Raw genomic sequence first — 12,542 nt, 5'->3', positions numbered from 1 at the left:
ACTGAAGAATGACTGTGGCGACGCAGGTATATATGTGCGGGCGGGGCCTCACCTGCGTCACCACAGATCATCTGCCTTAAAGGCGTGAATAGAGGTTTCTTCAGTCAGGCCACGCGGGGGCGTGATATCCCATACTATATGTGTTGTACCGAGTGAATCGACTGAAAGGGAACGTGTTCGCCTATTACACTTTCATCTTTGAATTGTATTTCAAATTACACGTTGTATTTTGGGATCATGCTGTAATTCAGGCCGGGAGTCTGATCAGACTAATTGCCATAAACATATAAATACTGCGGTGGCCCTCGTGCGTAATTGCGCAAGATGGCACTGGCACATACTCCTTTTTGCCTCCACCTTTAATAAATGTGATTCTTTATGTCGCACATCAGTGTCAAACATCCTCAAATTTAAAAGCAACACATTAACTACATTGTTGGTAAAGGAGTAGAAATATTTGGTCTACCTTTAGATCAGACCACTTTTTTTTTCTCTGTCACTGTCGGTGCAGTCCCACAGACACAGCTGACAGCATCAGCAGCGCTGATGCGTTGCAACTTTTTTTCGCTTTCTTTTATTAGTGATCCCGCTGCTGTGGCCACCAAATAAAATCGTTCTTCGGTCCTCCACCTCCCGTTAAAGGGTCTCTAGCTCAGTCTCGGAGAAATTCTGTTTTTTGGTTCGTTTCTCACACCTGTCGCCGTGACTCTCAACGAGAGAACACTCACATGCCGGCTTATTTATACGCAGATCGCATTCATGAGGTGATTTGCATGACCATTTATGGTTGAACTAGGGCGTGTAGTGGGTGGAATATGAGGCGGATCTGGGTGCGCACAACTCCAGGAGGTCTGTGATTTATAAAGAGAACATTGCGTGCAAGTGTGCGTGCGCACGGTTTTATAAATCAGATTATTTTTGGCGCACGCCATTTTCAGCTTTTGGGCGCACGTCAACTTTTAGTATGAATCCTAAGCACTCTTTTATAAATGAGCCCCCTGCTTCCTATGTAGATGTAAACGGTTCATTCTAAGGTGACAAAGACACGACAGTTCTGATTTTCAGCTGATTATACACTTAAGAAAACAAACTTATCATAATTTATCCCATTTCTGCCAATATATCCCCCTAGATCAAACACACTGAACCTTTAAAGCAGCCCTCAATTATTTGACTCAAACGTAGCTTAACCATGCTATATGATATGCTACTGCAGTACACTGTCAGAACAGCTATTACTGGGACCACTACAGAAAATTGCAGATGAACATTTAATATTCAGGAATTCACATTGTAGACACAACTAATCATCTCTCTAACAATTTGGATGCAATTTAGTAAATTGGTCCAGCCATATTCTAGATTTACACCTAGTCTTATTTAAAGAAATCAGACTGTGCCAAGTCAATAAAACTGACCCATGAGTGCTTCAAGTACTGCATTATCCTGACCAGCTGAGAGACTGTTAAGATTGTAGTAATATTATATATTTTTTACTTACTTAGTGTTATGTTGCCAGCAGTTAATAATAAGGCAAAAAGATGCTCTTTAAACCAGTATTTTTTTAGTCAAGAGCAGCATTCCTGATGAAAGTAAAGAGATCACCGAGGAACTCTACAGCGCATGTGTGTCTGGAAAGGCACTCACACTGCCAAATGAACCATGTTTGAGCCTTTAGGGCGGCACTTTATATGTTAATGTCACTGAAATTGTCTAAAGTGTGTCAATACCTGAGGGGCTCACCTGAGTGAAACTTTCTAAAAATGCTTCTTGAGGAGAATAATAAAGAAAGAAGAAGCTTGATCAACAGAAGCCAGAATGCATCAGAGGAAAGTGGGAATACAGAATCAAGAGCTGAATAGTAAAATAATAGCGTTTAGAGTTGCAGTTAAAAGTTTGTTTGCGCGGACAGAGAGGGGTTTGGATGTTTACTTCTTTTATTTTCTATTCCCTTGTTGTTTCTCGTCTCTGCCAGTTGATGTGTCGTCTGCTCCTCTCAGCTTTTTGCCCTCTGAGTTTGTGTTTACATCTTCTCTGAAGTAAAGACAGAGAAGAAAAGGGCGAGAATGGGTAAGAAGTAGAAACACTGGCTTCAAAAGACATGTGCATCTCTCCATACAAAGCATCATCTGAGCTTCTGTTACTGCAACATCTGAAAACATTAAACCATTACGATAATTACCTTTCAATCCCCTGCTCATGTTAAATTACTAAATTACTCAGCCGGTAAAGAGATTTAATGGAAATGGCAACATTTTGTGCTAAATGACCCTCCAGTCTTTGGTACAATCAACATACATTATCTTTTTTTTTTTAGCATTGCTCCTACAGATTTTTTAATCATGATAATTTTACGATAAATGATTATCCTGTTATATATAATTCAGCACACGATTCCTCAGTCACACACAGAAATGAGTATTTTTCAAAGCGTGCGAGCAAACTCACCTCGTCTTAGGTGAAGAATTGCACTTTTTAGCTAATGGGTGTGCCATTTATTAGCGTCAATGCTCAAACTCACACACATTAGTGAGGTGTTAAACAGCATACTTTCCCCCAGGGATGCTGTTACAGCAGGGAAAATGTCTTTTGCTATAGTTTAGTCAGGCGTGGAAGACTGTGTGTGCGTGTGTGCAACTGTGTCTGTGCTCATTAATCCCCTTCCAATCGGCCATGACATGTTCATTAGCCCGCTGCCCGTTTGCATTGTTAACGCTAAGCCTCAGCCAGCGCTACAGTATGTGTATATGTTTTGTTGCATGTGTCAGAGTGTGTGCGTGCCTGGGTGTGTTTGCGCACATGTGCGAGCTCTTAATTAGCACGAGTCCAGAGAGAAGATGCCTTTAGTTGTTGGAAAGACACAGAAGCCACATATACACAGACGAGGCAGCATAAGTGCTGAAATAAAGAGATGCTTAAAGGGTGAATAGAAGAAGCTGAAGTTGCCGTTAAACTCATTAAACATTAGGCGGCTTGCACAAGAACACACACACACAAGCACAGCCTCAACCTCCCACTTTGATACACCACAGAGTCACATTACAGCAGTTTCCATCATCCTGGGTTGATTGCTGTTTCATCTCATTTATTTTTGGGTCGATTTTGTTAGTTGTGAAGCCTGCGGCAAAGTAAACAGCACAGGTTCTGTTTCTATGTGGGTGCTTTGAGTGAAGTGGGTAACATCAGTATTTTTGACTTTGTTTTTTTACCATAAGTCATCAATTCTTTTGATTATAAAGAAGTCATAAAACATAATGATTTATCTAGCTCTGTATTTTTTGTAACATGACATTCAAAAGAAAATACAAGTTTTTGACAGCAAGCTTGGCTTATGTTCCCTCCCCCTTGCCCCGTCAGGGTGACTCCCTGTCGAGCTCATACATCATCGTCTTATTCCCTGATGCCTGTCTGGGCTGTTGTGATCTTCTTTGGTTGATGCATTGGTCCTTTAAACACCCCTGGTCTCTGTAGGACGCTGCTGCTATGGTGTGATTCCCTGCGGATTAACTCTCCTCAGAAAAACAAAAAAGGTCGATCTCAGTGATGTGTCTGTGATGCATTCTGGTCTGTTGAAGCTGCTGTGGTTGGGTTTTTAGTCTCTGTGCTTCTAATGTACTGGATATCTGCATTAAAGGCAAATGAAAATGGTGAGCCCAGAAGCTCATAGCTAGTATTGCTTTGTTCACAGGTTAACAAAATTTGCCTAAAAAGCATAGTACGCACACGTTTAGGACAGCTGCTGGACCAGTAAAAGATAGCAATAAACAACATGAAAAAAAGGTCCGCACAAGTCTGAAGAAGAGCATTAGCTTGAAACATCACCTGTGGATGTGCTAATTAATTGCACTTAAGGGAGCTACAACGTGCTGACTCTTTTTCATGTTTATAACAAAATATACCTAGGTTAGCTGTTTTCACCTGCTTCCAGTCTCAGTGCTAAGCTAAGTTACCTGGCTGGTAAATGGAGCTTTATATTTATTGTGCAAGTGGTTTGAATCTTCCCATCTAAAGCAAGGTTTATGCTTCTGCGTACTTGCGACGCAGAGGGCTTTTTGGAGGTGCACGTCGTGTCTCTGCATCCCTCTGCGATGGACGCAGAGACGCGACCTCCAGAAAATTGTAACCACGCATCGAGGCAACGCAGACCCAACGCAGAGCTATGATTGGTCCTTCAAACTACATAATATCGGCCATTTCGCAAGGTTTCACTTCCTGCTGCAGTACCACAACACCACCATTTTCAGAAGTCTTCATTGTGATCATTTGTGTTTTGATTAAAAAATGGATGTAATAATGTAATAAGAGCATTTGTTGTTCAATGTCGGATCATTTCGAGCTCCAGCAACAGTCTTTCTCTCTCTGTCGCCATCTTCACTGTGACTATAGCAAAGCCGGAAGATAAACAAACAATGAACGACCATAGACGTCACAGAGTCTAGGTAGGTATATAAAAGAACACCGCGCCCCCAAGCGCTTTGGTGGGGAATTGCATAGCGACATAGACCAACAGGACGCTGAACTATGATAGGCACACAGCAACTGTGGAGCAACTGCGTGCACGTCGCGTCGAGTAACTCTCAGCAAGAAAGCAAATAAGCATATTCTCAATATTATGAATTATTCCTTTACTACATTAATCTTTTAACAATGAAAGTTCCCAGCAAACATTGGTTGGATGATGACATCATTTCCCTGGCCAAATATGGTAAAAACTGCATCACGGTTATGAGGTGGATGGTCAGATGGTGACGTTGTTTCCATTTCCAGCGATAGTCCAGTCAGACCCTCTCCTACAAGCCAGGAAATATTGATCATATTATTACAATTAATTTGGTTGTAAAATGGTTGTGATCAGATGGCCACACTGTAACATCCACGCTACATACAAAGACTAACTTTAGTATTACTCAGCGCCCATTTTCTAAAAATAAAAACATGTTTAATTATGTATATCTACACGTAAATTATATTCCTGTCTTATAATAATAATAAATCACATTTATATAGCACACTTTAAAGTCAAATGACTTCTCAAGGTGCTAACAGACAAGGCAGGTCTTGTCTGTTAAAGCCGAAAGTCTTTATCCAAGCTGTCTGTTATTGCACATAGAATAAGTTTACTTTCAGGGCTTTCTGACAAAGTCAGGCGACATAAAGAGTGACAAGGTCCTCACAGAGATGAATATGAGGTGGATCAATTGATAAAGCACAGGACTTTCACCCAGGTGACAGGAGTTTGTGTCCCATGTGAGGCAACGGTGTCTTATTATTTGTTGCCGTTTAAGTCATATTTCGATGTTGCTGGGACGCTTTGGAAGGACATCCAGCTGATGACCAGGATGTCTTGATTGGACGTACAAGTAACAGTCATTCAACATCTTAATGTCTGCTGGGTTACTTCCACAGCATCCTGGTTTCACATTTACAGTAATTTAATGTGAGGCTGTGTACGATCTTGTAAGAAAACAGACTGAATAACTTCCATCATTCCTTTCTTCCTTGTAATGCTAACCTCCTCACCTCATTGCTCCTTCCATCTTAAATTGTGTTTCCTTTCTGACCTTCAATTTCTTTATTATTGTGACCATGTCTTTCAGTATTTTTTTACACTTCTGAACCTGTGTCCTCCCTCCCTACCTTCATTCCTTCCTTAATAGCTTCATTCTTGCTTGCCCTATCTCTTTTTTACAGAAGGCTTACCTGTTATCATTTATTTCTTCTCTTCTTTGTTCCTTCCTTTTTCTTTCTTCTTCACTGCGTCCATTTTCACTAATTGTCTTTCCACCTTTCAACCTCCTGTTTTTCATTTCTCCCCGTCCAATTCTCCTATTTTTCGTGCCATTTTCTTGTTAAACCAATTTCCCCGCTCCTGTTTTGCTTTTGTTTTTCACCTCAGTTTAGTTCAGTTGATCTGAAGACTCTTCAAAGCCCAATTTGAGTGCACCGTGCATGGAAAAGAGCGATCTCCTCTCCTCTGCTTTCATTTCCCTTCACAACCTCTCCCTCTGCTCTCTGTCTCTCCTGAGGGTCAGGTTTGTGCCTTGAGTGACATACAAGACAGTGAAGGTCCCATGAAGGTTGTCCTGTCATGTCTGTCAACATTTCAGGATGTTATTTTGCCTTTAAGGTTCCAGCTGCATTGATTCACTTTGCCTACATCCTCCGACTTGCATGCACGCACACACACACAAACACACACACACACACACACACACACACACACACACACACACACACACACAAGCCGGGTTCTGACTGCCTGCCTGAGCTGTTTGTGAAGCATAGCAGCAGGTTGTTGAGAGCTGCAAATGCCTCATTATGTAAGATGTGTTTACCAGATGCCAGTCTACAGTTTCAGTTGTCCTCTGCCTCGCTTTCTCTCACACTCTGTCTCACTCTTTCACTTGCTGTAGGCAAAGCAATCATTATGACTCCCTCTGTCTGTCTGTCCATATCTCTCTCTCTGTTTACCTTCTGTCCCTCGCTCTCTTTTTAATACTTGTATTCCAGTTTTGTATTATATAAACTGTGTTGACATCTATTACATCACACACTTGTTCAGGTGCCAGAACAAAACAGTCTGAATTCATGAGAATAATGAGCATTTATCAGAAAAGAATAAAATCAGCAATATTAAATTTGAATGGCAGCAAGCATTTTGATAGTAGAAAGTGATGGCACCATCATTTCTCACAGGAAGTGTTTAATTGGCAGGCATTGTTACTGTTTATTTTGTGTATTTCAGATTGGACGCCAGAATTCAGTTCCTGTGAAACACTTCCAAAGCAACCAAAACAAATACTTTTCACGTCTCTTCCTGTCTTCTCTCTAGCCCAAGCAGCGCACCTCTCTGTCTTCATCCCTGGACGTCCAGAGGCCGGTCAACCACAGCTGTGAGCCCAGCGAGGTGAGCTCGTCCCTGGGCTACGCCAGCTTCAGTACCAGCCCCCCTGCCAGCCCGCCGCTCAGCCCCAACCAGGAGGACTCCGCAGGCTCCAACGACGACTGTCAGCTCGCAGGTAAGACTCTCAAAACGGGCAGGAGGGTGGGAGAGCGTTTATTGTTAAAAGCTGTCACTCTCAGAGTGAGCGTCGGCTCCGCTGAAATACACTCTACCCTGACCTCTCATCTCCCCATGGAGGAGGATCAGCAGAAACACAAATACCTCCTTAAGGGGAATATCACAATATGAAAACTCTTGATGTCAGGGCTCTTGACTTTGTCTGCTGCACAGACAGCAAGCAAACTTTAGACTTCATGATCGTTGTCATTCAAAGGAGGAGGAGATACATGCTGTGTATTCTGGATATTTGGAATGATGTCGCATTATGCAGTTTAAAGTGGTCATTTTCTCAATGAAGTGTCTATGGGCAGAGAGTGCAATGTAGTTAGACTTGGAATGAATGGAAATGAGTCAATTCAACACAGGGAAGCTGTGTAGAATGTCATATATATCATGTATAATAACTAGCATGGTGAATAAGTGACTGGTGGGCTTATTTCAGCCCCATTCAGCCATGGCATCAATAAGGCATGTGCACACATTCACTGTGAAGGTCAATATATTGAATGTTTGTATTATACTATACCTTTGGCCTTGTGGTGCAATAATTCATCAGCTTTCTTAGTTGACTGTTATATCACTGCTCAGGCTATTCATTTTTTTATTGCTGGTGTTGAAGCCTCCTGTGTCATTCACTTTCTTTGTTGCCTCAGTGCACATGTTGTTTAAACTCTTTCAGCCTGGAAACCATATGAAACCATAACCCTCTTGCCCTGAGCCCCGGGAAACTGAAATCATATTTCTCCTCCTGTCATACTTGAGCCAAGAGACAAACACCTCAGAGGCTAACAACAGATCTTAGAGAGAGCTGCTGGACTCAGTCGGACTGTGGAAGGAGTGGAGGGCACACCATGAAAGCTGGAACATTTCTGTCTAAGGGGAATTGAAGATAGGATTCAGAATATCCTGAAATTAACCAAAAATATATCTTTTAACTTAAGTTGCAGAAATAATTTTAGGTTTTTGTCAATTTAGCATACATGTTTTGTGATTTCAACAGTGCTACAGTATTTTAGCAAGCACTAAGAATAATTCAACTCACGGTTTTGACCTTTAGATGAAGTCCTGTGGGTCTGCCATATGTATGGCTGCACACATGTCTTATTAATGCTAGACCGACTGAGGTTTCTGCTTGGTTGAAAAGCATCAGGCCATGAAGAGAATCCCTTGTTAATTAATATTGCTGGGTATTGGCACTTGATACCTTTAAGGTAAATTATCCAGTATCAAGTAGTACTGAAACCTCTCCAGGCAAACAGTACCTGCATTCAATCCTTTTGCGCTCAGGGTCTGATCCTGAACTGTCCAGACTCCCCACTGAATCAGCAAAATTGTTGCTGCCATCTCCAGAGCCACTCTCCTCTAACAAATGGTCATTTCAACAGCACCGAGCTGTTTAACAGTCCCAGCAAACTCACACCGATACCAAAACTGCTCAACTCTGTCGTTAAAGGGATAGTGCACCCAAAAATGAAAATTCAGCCATTATCTACTCACCCAGCGTGCACATGTGAACTCGGTGAACACAGAGGCAGGTAGAGCTACAGGCTACAATGAGGCTAAAAACAGAGTTCAAATGACGTTTTTCCAAACAACTTTTTATGTCGGGGCTTCAGGACACTTGGATCACTACGGACGAGCAGTATGGAGTTAATCTGTGGTTTCAATTATGTGGTTTTTTTTGGACGTTTTAATCTAGGGCGCCCAGCCTCCATTAGGTGGAGTTTTGTTGCTAGCTCCATCCTCCAGGGATGTGAGGACTCTAAAACTTCACCTGAGCCTCCCTTGGCATATGGGTGAGTAGATAATGGCTGAATTTTCATTTTTGGGTGCACTATCCTTTTAAACCCGTAAATAACCATTAGGTTTTGTTCGCACTGTGATTCAAACAGTTAGCCCCATCACTGTGTACGCAGCCGGGCACAATCTTTATCCCAGGCGTAGAGCTCACACTGCTTCAGCAACAGCTACAACCCATACAGTCTGTGATGTGGTAAAGTTAAATGCACTGTATTTGATAGAGTTGGCAGTTCAGTGTCCAAGATGCCACAACACATTTGAAAGTATGACTATACTACACTCCACTTCATTCACATTATTGATATAGAATGAAGTCCTCTGTTGGTATCTGTATCAATTTGAGGAAAGGGCTTGTAAAGCAAAGTCCATATAAACAGATGGTGCTAGAAGTTACGTAGTGCCTCCTTGCAAGCTGTTAGCTGGGAACATGCCAGTGCCAGTCAGTCACAATAGCACTTTGAGCTAGCTACTTTGCTAACGGTCAGTTAGTTAGTTGCAGTGGTTCCATTGAAATTTGTCCTTTATTACTATTAAACAGAATAGTATAGATATAGACATTTCAAAGGTTTTTTGAGGTGAAAACTTTTCCTAACAATCTCGAGTGTGTTTGACTTGGAAATTATGATGCAAACATGCACTTCCATGGGAGAACTCTACCGGATATCTTAAAAACTAGGCTCCAAGACATAAGCAAAAGATGCTCTATTAGTCCTACCGGGAGTCTCTTTTACTGTCAGAGCAGATGAAACACTGTTAGTTTTCACTAATGACATCCCCCGCTGAGTTTAAAAGTTTCTCCTCCAAAAGGAATATTCTATGTAATGAATGAGGTGTTTTCTTATCTGAATCTCACAATGAGGGTGGTTCCATCTTAAATCTGCTCATAGGCACATTTCAGTACTTTTATTTATGTTTACATAATAAAAACGGATCATATATAATAAATAATGCAAACATGTTTAGTATTCATAACCAGTACTTTATGTGATTGTATATTTTTGTACCATAGAAGTGCCTAAAGCACCCATTGGTATCCCAGTACCACACTTTGGGAACCACCGGTTTACTCCCGATCTTCGTTTCCTTTGTGTCACATCCTAGTTGCTTGCTTCATGAGTTACCATAGCGACGCGATTCCTTGTTGTCATGGCAAAGTGGTGGTCTTAGCGATAGTTAGCTGCTGACGTGGTTGTGAATACTTCCTTCTCTCACCTGGGTTTCAGTCCAACTGTCCCTCACACCCCGCTGCTATCAAGCACTGACAGACGAGGCAGAGCAGGGGAAGTCGACAAGGCAGGAGGCTTTGTGTGTTTGTGTGTTTGTGTGTTTGTGTGTGTGTGTGTGTGTGTGTGTGTGTGTGTGTGTGTGTGTGTGTGTGTGTGTGTGTGCGTGCGCGTGTGCGTGCATGCGTTTCATCCAGGAGCAGTTCAGAGACCCAGCTAGTCTTTGATCTGTGTAGTGCCTCAAACGAAATACACATTCATTATCAATCCACAGGTGCGTGCACACACACTCACACACATAGATGTAAAACTGAATGAGACATCTTCATCTACTATTCTCATTGAAGCATAGCCTGGCATTTATGTAACAGGAGTGTGTTATTTCCCTCTTGAACCTACATAATGAGCCTAGGGCCTGACACTGATGTCTGAATAATGTCATTTAAGGACACAGACCAAAGAGCAGTTGTTGATCACAGTGCTGAAGAGCCCTTGTTTTTTACTCCCAACATGTTGTGGATACATGAGAATTTCATGAAGTAAGGAACATGCTTCAACACTGGTGCTAGCAATTTGTTTTTTTGACATGACTGATGTGATTACTAGGGATGTTAATGGTTAGTATAGCTTATCATTTGGTACTCCTCGCTAATTTTAAGGGATGATCCTAACAGCTGATTTCCCTTGTCAACTAGTCTAAAAGTAAGAAAACGTTTAGAAAATACCCAAAATTGAGCAAACAAATGAATCTATGAAGTTAAATGCTGTCTGAAAAATATTGCTTGTATTAAAAGAGCCATATGAAATCGGTAATCACAATTTTCAATGTAGTGTTTTTAATGTTGCTCAAATGTGTGGCATTTTGCACAGTGCATTGTCCATTATCCTACAATACATGACAACAGCCCAATAAATAAAGTCAACAATTATCAAAACAATATTCTGTGGGAAAATGAATCCTTTTGAAACATACCTGATTATTTTTATGGGTAAACACAGTCACATTAAATAATAATGTTGTAAAATAAGTTTAACTGACTTGTGTTTTTGGAGAATATTTTATGATAACGACAGAAAAAGGGCATCAGAGCGACTATCTTAGGGGGAGTAGACAGGCTGAACTGACAATTGTTGATGCATTGTGGTTATATTGTTCCTTTATCACTAGCACTTTACATACAGCATATGTCTTAGACTTGGATTTTCCTTTTCTTTTCCTTTTCTGCAGTTAGTTAGCTTGTTTCTGTATCTGTTGTGCTATTATCAGTCTAGATTGTTTTGGTGTGAGTTGTCGAGTGTTGGAGATATCAGCCATAAAGATGTCTGCCTTCAAGAACTATTTTCTTCATACTGAACAGAAGGAAGCGCACTTCTACTGCTAGCTCACCTAGTACCACTGAGCTAGCTAACGTGACAGCTCAGCTAGAGAGGATGCCATAAATGTGTACATCTCACCCTGTCACAGGCAAGACCCTCTTGACTATGAGAAGATGTATACTTCCTCTCTGCTAAGTTTATGAAATGTATTTTTCTGGCACTTTGAGCACCACAAGCCTGGTGCCATCTACTTCCATTACATTAAAGAGAAGGCAGACATCTCTACAGCTGATATTTCCAACACGCTGCAGCTCACACCAAAACAATCGAGATTGATAAATAGCACTACAGGTAAAAGGATAAATAGTACTTTTGACTTTGGGGTGAACTGTCCCTTTAACTCAATGACATTTAACATTTACTGCAGCACCAACTGCCTAGAAACTTATCTGTATTTCAGTACTAGTTTTTTAATTCCTGTCTGATCAGTTTTGCAAAACTTTTGTCTTCATCGTGTGTGAAAGCATGAACTGTGACTAGCGTTAACTGACAGTAACAACTTGAAAATCATTTCTTTCTTCTTTTTTTTTTGGATTTAACTGAAATTGACTCCAAACACTCTCCTTGTATAATATTATTTGCAACATTTGAAATGTTCCCGTAACATTTGCTTGAGGAACATATGACTGTTGACGCAAACACACTGCAACTTGCAGCACTGGAGGGAGGATTGTCCTCTCCTCCCCCTCCTCCTCTCTGTCGATTTGATTAGAGTTCGCTTTGAGTCTCTGCTGTCAGATGATTTACTCTAACAGTGCTGTCTAAACAGGTAAAAAAAAACATTTACATCAAGAAATTATAAAGCACTTGTAATAATATGTGTACGTCTATTTTGTGTCTCTCCCTCGCTTTCCTCGCTTAAAGCTCCAACACCAGGAATAGATTGGCACCCATTTATTTTTTCCATTTAATTTTTTCTCTCTATTTTTTCCCCTCCTCCTTCTTCTTCTGCTACTCTGCTCATCCCTCCTGCTCTCTCTACTTATTAGCTTTATAAGGCCCATTGTGGGGTTTCCATGGTAACAAGTGGCTTACAGACACAGAGAGAGAGAGAGAATGAGAGAAAGAGGGAGTATATA

General features: G+C 41.2%; 1 protein-coding gene across 5 annotated transcripts in view; it reads left to right on the top strand.

The window, feature by feature from the left end:
* The window catches only part of anks1b (ankyrin repeat and sterile alpha motif domain containing 1B), a 355,428-nt gene that overhangs the window by 225,300 nt on the left and 117,586 nt on the right, over positions 1-12,542 (top strand). For all 5 annotated transcript variants that reach the window (XM_050036188.1, XM_050036186.1, XM_050036185.1 and 2 more), the window contains one exon: positions 6,833-7,019. In XM_050036188.1, coding sequence (XP_049892145.1) covers positions 6,833-7,019 — 187 coding nt within the window. The remainder of the gene's footprint in view (positions 1-6,832; positions 7,020-12,542) is intronic.

This window comes from Epinephelus moara, chromosome 23 (assembly GCF_006386435.1).
Source record: "Epinephelus moara isolate mb chromosome 23, YSFRI_EMoa_1.0, whole genome shotgun sequence".
Taxonomy (NCBI): domain Eukaryota; kingdom Metazoa; phylum Chordata; class Actinopteri; order Perciformes; family Serranidae; genus Epinephelus; species Epinephelus moara.
Note: the sequence above shows the minus strand (reverse complement) of the source record. Positions and strands in the feature narration are given on the sequence as shown.